This window comes from Lithobates pipiens, unplaced genomic scaffold (genome assembly GCF_037356315.1).
Source record: "Lithobates pipiens isolate NorthernLeopardFrog02 unplaced genomic scaffold, aLitPip1_a1.2 Scaffold_19, whole genome shotgun sequence".
Classification (NCBI taxonomy): Eukaryota; Metazoa; Chordata; class Amphibia; order Anura; family Ranidae; genus Lithobates; species Lithobates pipiens.
In genome coordinates, this window is record NW_027507764.1 from 63,620,409 (window position 1) to 63,634,516 (window position 14,108).

The following is a 14,108-nucleotide window of genomic DNA, read 5'->3' on the forward strand; positions in this document are numbered from 1 at the left end:
TAGGGTCTCAAGAATTGAAATAGGCCGTCAGTACTTCAGGTGTGATCAATTTTCAGATATTGGCACCATAGCTTGTGGACTCTATAACTTTCACAAACACCAAATAATATCCACCAATTTGTACTTATTTTTACCAAAGATATGTAGTAGTATAAATTTTGGCCAAAATTTATGAAGAAAAAATTAATAATCTGCTAAATTTTATAACAGAAACAAAGAAAAATTCATTTTTTTTACAGAATTTTCTGTATTTTTTCTTTTATAGCACAAAAAATAAAAAAAACGAGCGGTGATTAAATACCACCAAAAGAAAGCTCCATTTGTGTGAAAAAAGGACAAAAATTTCATATAGGTCCAGTGTTGCATGACTGAGTAATTGTCATTCAAAATGTGAGAGCACCGAAAGCTGAAAATTGGTGTGGTTATTAAGGGTGTTTAAGTGCCCAGTGGTCAAGTGGTTAATGTGTGTCATGGATTAAAGGGATGATTTTAAAGGGATGACTCTAGCTCGGGCTTCTGTGGAACTACAGGCCCCATCATGGACAGCCACACACGTCTCATCGATAGGAAAGTGAGACCAGCTAAGAGCCAATCTCAGGGAGCCAACCAGGGCTGCTGTGTGTGCAGCCAATGAGGAGGGTCGTCACATGGAGCAGGAAGTGCTGTGCACATGAACAGTGGAGGAGGGGAGGCAGGGAATGGATGGCTCTAGGTGCAGCCCGTCTCCAGCTTGTTGTGCTTGTGACCTCCTGAAGACATGCAGATCCGTTCCTAAAGCACAAAACACAAGGATCTTTATTATCAGCGAGGTGACTGACGTGCTTCATTGTGTGTTTGCTTTGTAAGTTAGGTCTAAAGACTTCCTGCTTTACACTTGATTTTAGGCTCCATAAACATGCATGGGGGGGAGGGGTATAGCTGTGCAGTATAAATCCTTTATTATTTACAGCGCCTGCGAGCTCCATCTGTGGCGGTTTTCTTTGCATGTAACTGCAGCAATATATTTAGTGCTCCTATAATCTTGTGTACATGCCGGTGATTGTGAATGCATGTGCGTGGAGGAAAATCTGTCCGTGCACCTGTAATCAGAAACCCTGGTGTTTGCATAGGCTTACAGGCACACTGCGTATTTTCTAGTACAGTTCTACGGACAGAAACGCGCTGTGGCTGGGTTCCTGTGTGCTCTAAATATAGAAGTGACTTACACTATATGGTCGTATGTTTGTGTGCATGTAGCCTTAGGCCCTTTTGCATGCGGGCCGTATAGCTGCTTTCCACCTGTATAGGCTCACACTGATGCGGGTTACCGCATCAGAATTGCAGGCAAGTTCTCACGCTCTACGACCCGCTTTGGGTATCGGTATAAAGGTGTTTGTTTTTTTTGCGGAGTCCCGCCTGGAAACAATAAATAAAAGTCAGCAGTTACAAATACTGCAGCTGCTGACTTTTTTAAAATAAGCACGCTTGCCTGTCCAGGGTGCCTGCAATGTCCTCACCTGAAGCCGACCCATCCCTCGGCTGCAGGTGGAGGCACTGGTATCTTGAGTAAGGGAATTGGAAAGTGAAGCCGTGCGGCTTCACAGCCTGTTTCCTACTGAGTGTGTGCTGAATGGTCCCTGCTGTCTTCTGGGACCTGTGTGTCTCCCAGAAGACAGCGGGGGGGGGGGGGGGGGGGGACTGACATGGACATGGTGTAGTTTACTGTGGTTTCTGCAGCTCTCTTTTGCCAGAAGTGGAAGCAAATACCTGGATTAGACAGGTATCTGCTCCCCCCCCCCCCCCCCCAAAAGGTGCCAAGTGGCACTAGGAGAGGGGGGTAGGAACCGGATCAGCGCAAGTTCAACTTCTGGGTGGAACTCCACTTTAATGACGCCCCAAAAGCAGTTTGCAGAAGGCAGTGTGAACTGTGGAATCAGATTGCATGTGTCTAAACAACCATGCAATACGTCTCCAGTGCGGACAGAAATGCACAGGACATAATGTATGGCTCACTGCACTTAACTTGCATGTAATTTGTACAGGAATCTGGTGTGAATCCTGTACAAATGACATGCAATGAATCTGTGTGAACCCAGCCTTAAAGTGGTACTAAAGACTGAAAGTTTAAGTCCAGCCTAACACTAAAATCTCTACATCTGCAGACATCCATGATCTAACACTAACCTATCTAGCCCTGTAAAGAAGAAATCGGTATATGTATTCTTTTTTTTTTCCGGTCTCCATTGGCGAAAGCTCTGCAGAGGACACGGCTGACAACGGCTGTGAAATTAGTGGGATGTGACATCACCCATATGGGGCTTCTGTTGTCGGCTGTGTCCTCTGCACCCGCCTCCACAGCGAAGCTGATGGCTCAGCATGGGGTTGGATCGGCTTCACAAAAGGTATGTATACTGATTTATTCTTTACAGGGCTAGATAGGTTAGTATTAGATCGTGGATGTCTGTAGATGTACAGATTTTAGTGTTAGAGTGCACCAGCCCCATTCCCCCCCCCCCCCTTATGTTAACCTGAGCTCACCCTCGATCCAGCGACGTGCACAATATTATTGGCTCTCTGGGGACTTCCCCCTCCTCATTGGCTGGGACAGCAACAGGAGCCATTGGGTCCTGCTGCTGTCAGCTGCAGCCAGTGGGGAAGAGGGGATGGGGTCAAGCCATGGCTCAGTGTCTGAATGGAAATGCAGAGCAGTGGCTTGGGAGCATGCTTCCATTGCAAGATGCTTGTTTTGACATTCTCCCCCTGCTCGCTGTCACAATCTTAAAAAATGTTCTGTGAACAAAATTAGACATGATATCTACCAATAGAACTTAAAGCGGAGGTTCATGCAAAAATGGAAACGCCGCTTTTCGGAACCCTCCGGAATTCAGACGGAATCAATTCCTATTGCTAGGTCTGTCAGACTTTTCGGGGGGGGGGGAAAGTCAGCTGAAGCCCACACTCGATCGGTGTTGTCTGAAATGATTCCGTCTGACCTTTTCTAATAAATACAAATATATTATATCTCATACCGTGTTTCCCCGAAAGTAAGACAGTGTCTTACTTTCTTTTTATCCCCAAAAGCCCCATATTGGAAAAAATATTGTCGAATTTTTTGTTTTAACCATAAAATTAACGTTTATTAACAACCTGAACAGTATTGTATTCACCACAAAACAGTTTTATAAAAGGAAGTGCCAAGAATGTCTTGTTACAACATTGCATAACATGTAAAACAATGAAAAATGGTAAGAACGAACAGTGGAATACTGGAAGATAAAACAGATTTATGTGTGATACAGTACCACCTGCTGTATTTAATCCAGTGTGACACCTGCTGATACCCACTGGGTTACATACAGCAGATGATACCCCAGTATGCCAGTGTGTATGTTTTACTGATGTATGATTAATACTGTGTGCATTACCGTATTTTAAGCAGGGGGCGGCAGTGACAAGTGCAGGGGACGGCGCGGTGACGTATGGAGAGGGGGACGGCTCAGGCGTGGGCAGGAGGCGGCGCTCATTAAGATCAGAGGGAAATGGCAGACGCGGCGACGTATGGAGAGGGGGACGGTGCGGACGTGGGCAGGAGGCGGCGCGCAGCTAGATGAGAGGGAGGCGGCAATACCCCCGTGTTTCCCCGAAAGTAAGACATATGTCTTACTTTCGGGGTACGGCTTATATTAGCCGACCCCTCTGAAACTCCCGATACGTCTTACAATCGGGGGTGTCTTACTATCGGGGAAACAGGGTATAAAAAAAAAAAATATTTTTTTTTTTGAGACACTTTCAAAAGGAACACATCTAAAGGGATGCAGGCCCAGCAGATTTTCTCATTTGTGCCCTTCAGCTTCACACCTGACAGTTATTTATGAAACTGCTCCCATTACACTCACTGAGAACAGAGGCACACATGGATTCCTTCAGAATAACTAAAGGTAGGACTCTACAGCAAACTTTAACCGTGTCAGACCTGGAAGATTTTACCCCCTTCCTGACCAGAGCACTTTTTGCGATTCGGCACGGTGTTGCTTTAGCTGACAATTACGCGGTCACGAGACATTGCACCCAAACAAAATGTACGTTTTTTTTTTTTACCACAAAAAGCTTTCTTTTGGTGGCATTTGATCTCCTCTGCATTTTTTTTTATTTTTTGCTCTATAAACATGCGCACACACATATACACACGTGCGCGCGCATATATACACACATGCGCGCACACGCATATACACATACGCATATACACACACATAGGCACGCGTACGCACACATACACAGGCGCGCATTTGTATATACGCGCGCACACACACATATATACACACACGCACACACACACACACGTGTGCCATATTGCAGCGGCTGATCAGCAAATGGTTATAATCCTTGCCATGTACATAGATCACCCAGAGGGGAATGGGTTTTTTTTTTTTTTTTTTTTTTTTACTCAACAAAAGTGGAGTTATGCTTTAATAAAATAAAAATTTAAAGAAATGTATTTCTTTCTGTGAGGTACTTGGTGACACTTTCTTTTTTTCTTTTCTTTTTTTTTGCAGATGTGTTCTTTAGAATGTTGAAAGGGGGTGTGTGTGACCCCCCCTTTGATATGTTTTAAGGTAAGGAAATAGACACCTTTTTAGTGATACGTCAGTTAATTTAAAGTGGTTCTAAAGACAGACTTTTTTATTTTTTTATCTTAATGCATCCTGTGAAATAAAAAAAAAGGGTGTGCAGTAGCCCCCCTAATATTTTCCTGAGCCTCATCTCAATCCAGCGACGTTGCACGAGAGCCTTGGTTGTTTGGGACGCTCCCTCCTGATTGGCTCCAGCTGCTGTCAATGTCGTCTCAGCCAAACTCAGTAAGCCAATGAGGAGAGAGAGGGGGGGCAGGGCTGAGCTAGAACTTCATGTCTGAATGGACACACAGAGCAGCAGCTCGGCTTGGGTGCCCCTATAGCAGGAGGGAGAAGAGATGGATTGGGGCTGCTCTGTGCAAAACCACTGCACAGAACAGGCACGTATAACATGTTTGTTATTTTTAACAAAACAAAAACAAGACTTATCGCTTTAAGGCCGGGGTCACACTATAGCGATGCGGGAACGCCGCGAATCCGCGGCGTTTTCCCGCATCGCACACCTCCCGCCGGCAGTTCACACTGCCCTATGCGGATGGCTGGGAGTGTCAATGTTATGTTAATGACACCCCCAGATCCGTCCGCATATCGCAGTGCGATCTGCCGACTCGCACAGGAATCGGATCGCATGGTGTGAACCCCCATGCGATCCGATTCTGTTGCGGACCAAAAAAAGGGTCCCGTGCGAGTTTGCTGCGGGAGCGCTGCGAATTCAGCCATACTATCTGTATGGCTGAACTCGCATCGCTACGGAGATCGGATGTGATTTGCTGTGCGAATCACATCCGGATCTCCCCCCGCAGCAGTGTGAACCCAGCCTAAAGGAGTTGTAAACCCTCCTGAATTTTCACCTTAATGCATGGTGATAAAACTTTTTAAGTGCTGCAGCCCCCCCCCCCCCTGTTTTACTTACCTGGACACCATCATCCTCTGTTCGGGGACAAGCATGCCATCTGTAGCTGGTGTCTCATGTCCCGATTGGTTAGATTGATAGCAGCGCAGCCATTGGCTCCCGCTGCTGTCAATCAAATCCAATGACACGGCGCCAGGGGGTGGACTCCCGAATCCTGCATTCTGTGTGCACGGACACAGGTGCAGGTCTCTGGAGTCCACCCGCATGGGTGTCCACTGTAGGAGAGCCTTCTCCAACATGGACACTCAATGCGGGGAGGAGCCACCAGCGCCACCGTGGGACCCCAGAAGACGAGGTTTGGGGCCACTCTGTGCAAAACAAACTGCACAGTGGAGGTAAGTATGATATGTATGTTATTTAAAAAAAAAAAAAAAAAAAAACAATCATTTACAACCCCTTTAAGCCCAAATTGTAATATCTCACAAAATATTGTTGGTTAAGCCAAAATTGGTTTAGAGGCACTCGCAGGTCTTGCAGAGAAGGTAAATAAAAGAAAACATAGGAACCAATAGGTTCCAAACCCGCGTGAATCAATGACCAAAAAACCAAATGAACTACAATAAGGAGCTGAGTGTTGTAAAGTGTAAAAAAACAAAAATTCCTATAACGTGAAGAGAAATAAAGAAACCACGCTCTTAGGGTTAGTTCACGTTTCTGAATCGTGCATGGAAAGTAGGTTCTATGGTTTTCAATAGCATAGTTTACACCAGTGCTTGCAGTTCCAGAAAAAAAAGTGTAACATGCTGCATTTTTTTTTTCTGCACTGGACTGGAACACACTTCCTTATTTAAGGTTAAGAAAAGAGAATGGGGGAAAAAATGCACTGGGATGCATCAAAAACGCATCACATGCAGAAAAGAAAACTGCGTTTCTATGGTGTGAACTGGCCCCTTATATCCTAAATTACATATCATAAATTACATATCATAAATCACCATAGTGAATAAACAAATATTCATTTGAATTATAAGATACATAAAAATTGTGAAGTCTGAGTATAGATCCCACGTGTGTAATAGGTATAGGAAAGGTTCCTCTCCAGCACCATGCAGACACACAATGCACTGAACAGACTTGGACATGGACAGCTGTACCTCTCTATCTTATATACATTTTGCCAAATTATACATATCAGTTGCTCATTAAACTAAAAATGTACATTTTGTTTAGTTGTAGGAACACAGGCTGGACTATGGCTCTTAAAATTCTAATTAACATAAGTGGACATTTCGTGAAAAGTTCGCATGGAACAGGTCCTTTAAATGTTGGAGTTTTCATCAAACTGTTGGGGCGGTCATGCACTCAATTTTCAGGCTATGGGGAAAAGAAAGAAAATGTGACACAGTTACTAAATCCAATCCAATCCAATGCCAAAGTCACGGATATGGATGCTAAAAAATTCAGCAGACGACCCTCGACCATAATTAGACATGCCGCATGCAAAACACACCTCGAGGAGTTTCTGCTGCAGAAAGGAGCCAGCCATTTTAGTGTTTCAAGGATCATTTTAACGTATCCAAAGGCAATTTCTGCCCGTTACAAAGACCTGCCTGAAGTTTGGGGACTTTGGAAAAGTATCTTGAAAACCGACGAAGCCGTCCTGATGGTTGTTACTCGCTCTCCAGAGTCTTTCTTCCGATCGGGAGGTATTGAGAAGTTGTCAGAAAACATTGCCTTTTTCCAGTCTCTTGGGTTGTCACCCAAAATTTTACATGAGCTCATGCTCAAGTCTCCTCGGACCTTCGCCAACACGGTTCAACTCAACAAGCAGATGGTGTTTTTTTTCCAAGATCTGTGTGTGCGTTTGGGAGGGGAAAACCCAGATGATTTCGCTAGACAGGTCATCACCAACAATATTTTTATTTTAACAAGAAGTATTAACAGAGTGAAGGCCAACATAGAGTCCATACAGTCCCTCATGAAGTTGGAGAACAAGGACCTGCTCTCTTGGATCTATGGTAAAGGAGCGTTTACTCTCAACTTATGCAATAATTACATTGAAGACAACTTTTTACTTTTTCAACAAAAAATGCAGTCTTTGGGTGTTCTGGAGGCTGACATCACCCGCTACATTTATGAGAATCCCAGCATCCTTCTCCTGTCACCTAAAGTCTTCGTCTACAAGATTGAGCTGCTCCTAAATTGTGGCATTGAGGCTAGTAAATTACTTGATAATACTTTGCTGTCAGATGTGAGTTTAAGCCGCTTGAGAAGCAGAGTTAGGTTGTTGCAACAACTTGATTATGATCTCGGAAGCAATGGACCCGGAATTTTATTACTGCGTCAGGCAGAATTTGTGAACTGGCTGAAGAAAAACAATTTTTTGTATAGTGAAGGATGTTATGATAAGTAAATACCTAACAATTGCCAAAAGCTGGAGGGCTGTAGTTTGTAGATCCCTGGCTTAGAGGAACTGCAGTCTGCTCACATAATTTGTAATTAATAAAAACATATTTGCCATTCTGAAGTTTCCCCTCCAACCACTTTGCATATTTTTATATATACTGTAATTCTGTACTTGCCAAATATGCTGCAGAAATCTCCCTCCACTGAGTCTGGCTGCATCCATTTTAACTGTAGGCAGCTGAAGCTGCTGCCTGTTCACTTCCTGGATTTACAGACACACACCTCTGCAGCTCTCATTGGCCCTCTTATGACTCGCCCCCCTCCCCTTCCTTCCTGGCAGACTTTCAGGAGAGAGCTGTGCTGTGTATGGTGTCATAAGCCTAGGCTAATGACCAGACAAGAAACACAAAGTGGGCTGTATAAGGTATTTACTGGCAGAAAAAATGTTTACTATCTGAAGTTAAAACAACAAGGGCAGATGATTTAATAGATGGAAAGGTGAAAAGAAGACTGAAAGTCTGCCTTAAATCTTGCACTACAGGTCAATTCTGACATTTCTCTCCTTCGTGTAAAAATCATACCCTCCTTTTTTTTTGTTTTATTTTTTGCTAGAAAATTTACATAGAACCCCCAAACATGTATTTATTTTAGCTGAGACCCTAGAGAATAAAATGGCAGTCATTGCAACCTTCTATCTTGCATGGTATTTACGCAGCAATTTTTCAAACTGTATGTATGTTTTTTTTTTTGTTTTTTTTTTTTGGGGGGAAAAAACAGTTTGCTGAAAAAAAACTTGCTTGTGGAATGGCGCCAAACTTTGGTACTTAAAAATCCCCATAGGCGATTCTTTAACATTTTTTACTGGTTACATATTGAGTTAGAGGAGGTCTAGGGCTAGAATTATTTCTCTCGCACCCAATGTTCAGGGCGACACCTCACGTGTGTTTTCAACACAGTTTTCATATGTGGGTGGGACTTGTGTATGCATTAGCTTCTGGTTGCGGGGACAGGGGGCTTTTAACACTTTTTTTTTTTTTTTTTTTGAATTCGACACTTTAAAAGTGATCAAAACTTTTTTTTTTTTTTTTTTTAATTTTTTTTATTTCTAGTATAAGGAATGTAAATATCCCTTGTAATAGGAATATGAAATGACAGGTCCTCTTTACAGTGATATATGGGGTCAATACCCACATCTCACCTCTAGGCTGGGAAGACTAAAAAAAATAAATAAATCACGGCTTCCCAGCTGAGGCGGTGTCGGTTTTTGAATGCAGAGGCCAGACGTGACATCATAATATCGTGCCCAACCTCCAATCATAGAGACTCCAGTGACCATCTGGGCCGGCAGATCCGTTATCCGACTCACCGATCGTAGAGGTCAGTTGGTGGAAGCACTGGAGGGCACCGCCCCATCTCGCCCGTCCATAAGAACGATCTAGCGACTGAAAACGCCAATATCTGAGTGATGGCTGTAGCTTCAGGCATGCTTCAGATATACCACCACAAAGCCCGTCTTTAGACGTCCAGCCGTTGGCAAATGGTTAAAGCGGTATTAAACCCCAAACAAAAATCATTGCTGTAGTAGCTGTATTTGTTATATATTTTTAGGCTGGCACATTTGCAGGAGAGCTTGTTCTTTTTAAAAACCACACGCTTACTACTGGCCAGATCACCAGGTGAAAATAAGTCAACCAATGCAGTCATCACATCTAAGAACTGGTAAGCAATATAACTGATGTTACTACTGCTTTAATACTGATTTTAGGCAATTGCTTTGTAAATTTTGAAATGTTTGTTTCCTCTATTGTTTGCCTGCCATAACCAATTTTGATCAACACCTTTTGCATGTGAAAAAAAATTGCCGTAATATTTCTTGTATTTAAAATTATGTTCATAGATAGCTTATGGTAATCCAGTAAGATGCAGGCACTGTTCAGAGATTCATCCATCCATGCTGTGGATTGATTCACAATGGTTTTCTGTGTGCCTCGCTCAGACCACAATGTTGTGTTAAAATGCAACATGTTTAAATAAAAAAGAAAAAAATGCAACGCAATGTACAATAATACATGCAAATGCAACACACTGCAACTGAAAAGAAAAGGCTAAGTATATGCTACACCCCTAGGGTCTGGTTTGGGTTTATAGCAGGATCCTGTGCAATTTTTTGAACAAAATTTTGGGGTTCTCTTTTAAAAAAAAAAAAAAATGAAATAAAAAAAAATTCTTGCAGTTCTGCTTGAGTTAATGGAAAAAGGTGTGTTTTATTTATTTTAAATACAGACCTTAGATTGTATGGTGTATTGATGGTTTTAACAGTAACCAGAGTGGATAAAAATGAATTCAAATTAATGTTCAATTACATAATACATTAAAGCACAATTACGAACAAAGTGGTTTTATGACACATTAAAATAAAAAAAATAAAAAAGCAAACTCGATCAAATGAATAACAAAACAAAATCCTGCGAGCCTTAAGGAACCCCCTATCTATCTGCCACTAACAAGCTGCAAACGTTTAAACACGTCTCATATGTTTGTGCACATTAAAATCAAAATTGAATATACGCTGCGCTGGAATGGCTATGCACTGAATAATCTGTATCTTAATCTATAGTTGTAGATCCACAAGAATATAATAATGTGCATAAAATAGTAAACATACAACTGGTGTAAAGTGCAAAATATAGCAAAACAATGTGCACAAAATCTGTAAACGCACAACTAAATATAAAGTGCACAAGTGCCAATAAAACTCTGTGAGGTTATATGGACCCTATAGAGTTACAAGACGTACACAATAACACACCAGGAAATAAAATATCAATAATAATAATATTAGATGAAAAAAGTGCTAAATGCATACATATGTGATAGCAAACATATATAAATAAAAAGGTGCAAGTGTATAAACCATACAAGTGTCTTTATATTATTAAAAAACGGTTCTTTGTGGCAGCCTTTTATTGGCACTTGTGCACTTGTAGTTGTGTGTTTACAGATTTTGTGCACATTATTTGTTTGGTTATATTTTGCACTTTACACCAGTTGTCTGTTTACTATTTTATGCACATTATTATATTCTTGTGAATCTATAACTAGATACAGATTATTCATTGCATAGCCATTCCAGCGCAGCGTATATTCAATTTCAATAAAATGAATGTTGCATTACATAATACAGTAATGCCTTGTACACACAGTCGGACATTCCGACAACGAAATCCATCAGATTTTTTTCCTAAACTGGTGTTGCATACACACGGTCGTACAAAGTTGTCGGAAAATACGATAGTTCGGAATGTGATGATGTTAGTTCGTTACGACGGGACTACGTTGAGGCTAGTAGCCAATAGTTTGGTCTCCTAATTTGATCTGAACATGTGTGCCACTTTGTCCAATCGGAATCCTCTACAAACGATCGGGAAAAAGTCTGATCGGATTTTTTTATTTTTTTGTCAGAAAATTTGAGATCCTGCTGATGGAAAAAGTCCGGTTAGAGCCCACACACGATCGGATTTTCCGACAATATAATCCGATCGGACCGTTTCCATCGGAATTTCCGACCGTGTACAAAGCATTAAACCTTGGTTTGAGAGCGTTTTGCAAGAGAAGCAACATTTTTAAATAAATGTTGACTTGATATACACGTGATGTCTTGATAGAAGAGTAGTGTCATGTCACAACTGCGTATAAAAGAGAAGCGAGGGTCCTCTAAGTGTAGCAATATGGTTATATTTAACCACTTAACGACCAGCGCACGCCGATGTACGTCCTATTTTTGAAGAGGGATATCTCGGTAACAGCAGCAGCTGCTGCCACAACCGAGATATCCATCTCTTCAGGCACCGGTCGTCTGTACGATAACGGTGCTCTACGCGGTGGGTTCGCCGCGAGATCACCGCTATCGGCGGCGGGAGAGGTGCCACCCCCTCCTGCGCCCTCTGGCGCTTTCCGGAGCCGTCGGTAGCGGTGGAGGTGATCGGGTCCTCTTCCTAGCTGGGTATAGAGACGAGTGAGGCTAAGATGGCCCCCACTCGTCTCTATACCATAGGAGGGCGGAAGCGACGTCAAAACTTCACTCCCCCCCCCATACCTCTTAAGGGTATATATATATTTTTTTTATGTCATTTTTTTTTATTTTTTTCCAAATGACTTTTTTTTTTTTTTTTTTATTGCATTTAAGTCCAAATATGAGATCTGAGGACTTTTTGACCCCAGATCTCATATTTAAGAGGACCTGTCAAGCTTTTTTCTATTACAAGAGATGTTTATATTCCTTGTAATAGGAATAAAAGTGATCCTTTTTTTTTTTTTTTTTTTTTTTAACGGTGTAAAAATAAATTAAAATCAATTTAAAATGAATAAAAAGGGGGGGAAGGTTTTTAAAAAAAACACCCCGTCACGACGAGCTCGTGCGCAGAAGCGAGCACATACGTGAGTAGCGCCCGCATATGAAAACGGCGGTTAAACCACACATGTGAGGTATCTGTAGAGCGAGAGCAATACTTCTAGCCCTAGACCTCCTCTGTAACGCAAATGTAACCTGTAGAATTTTTTAAATGTCGCTTATGGAGATTTTTGAGGCTAAAAGTTTGACGCCATTCCACGAGCGGCCGCAATTTTGAAGCGTGACATGTTGGGTATCAATTTACTCGGCGTAACATTATCTTTCATAATATAAAAAAAAATGGGCTAATTTTACTGTTGTCTTATTTTTATTTTTTTATTCAAAAAAGTGAATATTTTCCCAAAAAAGTGTGCTTGTAAGACCGCTGCGCAAATACGGTGTGAAAAAAAGTATTGCAATGACCGCCGTTTTATTCTCTAGGGTGTTAGAAAAAAACAGTATAAAATGTTTGGGGGTTCTAAGTAATTTTCTAGCAAAAAAAAAAAGTTTTAAACATGTAAACACAGAGTCTGAAAAAGAGAGGCCTGGTCCTTAAGGTGGTTAAAAAGGTACAGCATTTAGCAACTCACATGGTTGATTAAAACAGGCACATCTAAGTATGCAGGCATCCGGGGTAAAGCTGTCCAGACCATCCCTCACCCCACCATTAATGTCATCCCCCCTCCATGAGCGCTTCAATTGATCTAGTGCAGGGTAGTCTTCCCAGGCACCATTGCAGACTGACGGCGGTGAGAGTCAGTGGTGCGGAGGACAGTGGACAGCCTTACCCTGGATGCCTGCATACGTAGATGTGCCTCTTTTATTTATCAACTATGTGAGTTGCTAAATATTGGACCTTCATTAAATGTAACCATATTGCTACACTTAGAGGCACCTCTCTTCTCTTTTATACAGAACAGAAAAAATTGTTGTAGGGACCTTATGGACTTTATAGGCACCAATAAGAAAGAATAATTCATTAATAAATGTTATTTATACAAATAACATACAAAAGTTAATTTAAAAACAAGAATAGAGAAGTACATTTATAAATGTGACCATACTCAGCATAGGATGTAATCAATCAGTATCACATAGTACAATTACTTGACTTGATAGCCATAAATATATCACAAACTGAAACATGGTATACATCCAAGTTGGTAGAGTGCTGATATTGGTCCCATGCCCGACATGTTTTACGTCAGATTAGCGCTTCTTCAGGGGCTCAAATTATTAGATTCTTAAAAGCAGAAAAAAACATGAACATGAATAAAAAGACCACACAAAAAAAAGCAGATACAGAATATATACAAACTAGTAATATCAGTCTGAGTGTTACCAGGAGAAGAGCTCAAACCGGCACCGTAAAGATAGTCACATGTGAGCACTGTGGGGACACACAACCATATAGTGCAAAAATATATATAATAATCAAGTTACCCTTTAGATGAAGGATCACGACCAAATATTAGATATATTTATGGCTATTTAAGTCAAGTACTTGTACTATGTGATATTGATTACATCCTACGCCGAGTATGGTCACATTTATAAATGTACTTCTCTATTCTTGTTTTTAATGAACTTTTGTATGTTATTTGTATACCGTATATACTCGAGTATAAGCCGAGTTTTTCAGCCCACTTTTTGGGCTGAAAAAAGCCGCCTCGGCTTATACTCGAGTCACTGAAAAATTTGCCCGAAATGGAGGAGAAAAAGGGGCGGGGCAATGCCGCTGGGTGACGCTCGTGAATGGCCCGGCGCCCCTCTGTGTCAGTTTGCCGCTCAGCGCGCACCGCACCATCCCCTCTCCTCTTACGATTCCCCTTCCTCCCCCTCCTGCCAC

General features: G+C 41.8%; 1 protein-coding gene across 4 annotated transcripts; it reads left to right on the top strand.

Moving 5' to 3' along the window:
- The first annotated feature begins 569 nt into the window (after positions 1 to 569).
- LOC143996028 (transcription termination factor 1b, mitochondrial-like) lies at positions 570 to 8,568 on the top strand. Of its 4 annotated transcripts, none has more exons than XM_077490829.1 (4): positions 570 to 841; positions 3,763 to 3,917; positions 4,533 to 4,592; positions 6,694 to 8,568. In XM_077490829.1, the coding sequence occupies exon 4, from the start codon at positions 6,716 to 6,718 to the stop codon at positions 7,874 to 7,876; it is 1,161 nt and encodes a 386-aa protein (XP_077346955.1). In that variant the 5' UTR covers positions 570 to 841; positions 3,763 to 3,917; positions 4,533 to 4,592; positions 6,694 to 6,715; the 3' UTR covers positions 7,877 to 8,568. The 4 variants fall into 4 exon arrangements, with proteins under 4 accessions (XP_077346955.1, XP_077346956.1, XP_077346954.1 ...); XM_077490830.1 differs by having other exon boundaries at positions 570 to 809; XM_077490828.1 differs by lacking the exon at positions 3,763 to 3,917 and having other exon boundaries at positions 571 to 841.
- The last annotated feature ends 5,540 nt before the right edge of the window (positions 8,569 to 14,108 follow it).

What these genes read in the sequence shown, in the direction of transcription:
- LOC143996028 (XM_077490829.1), top strand. Translation starts at nt 6,716, where the DNA reads ATGGCTCTTAAAATTCTAATTAACATAAGTGGACATTTCGTGAAAAGT.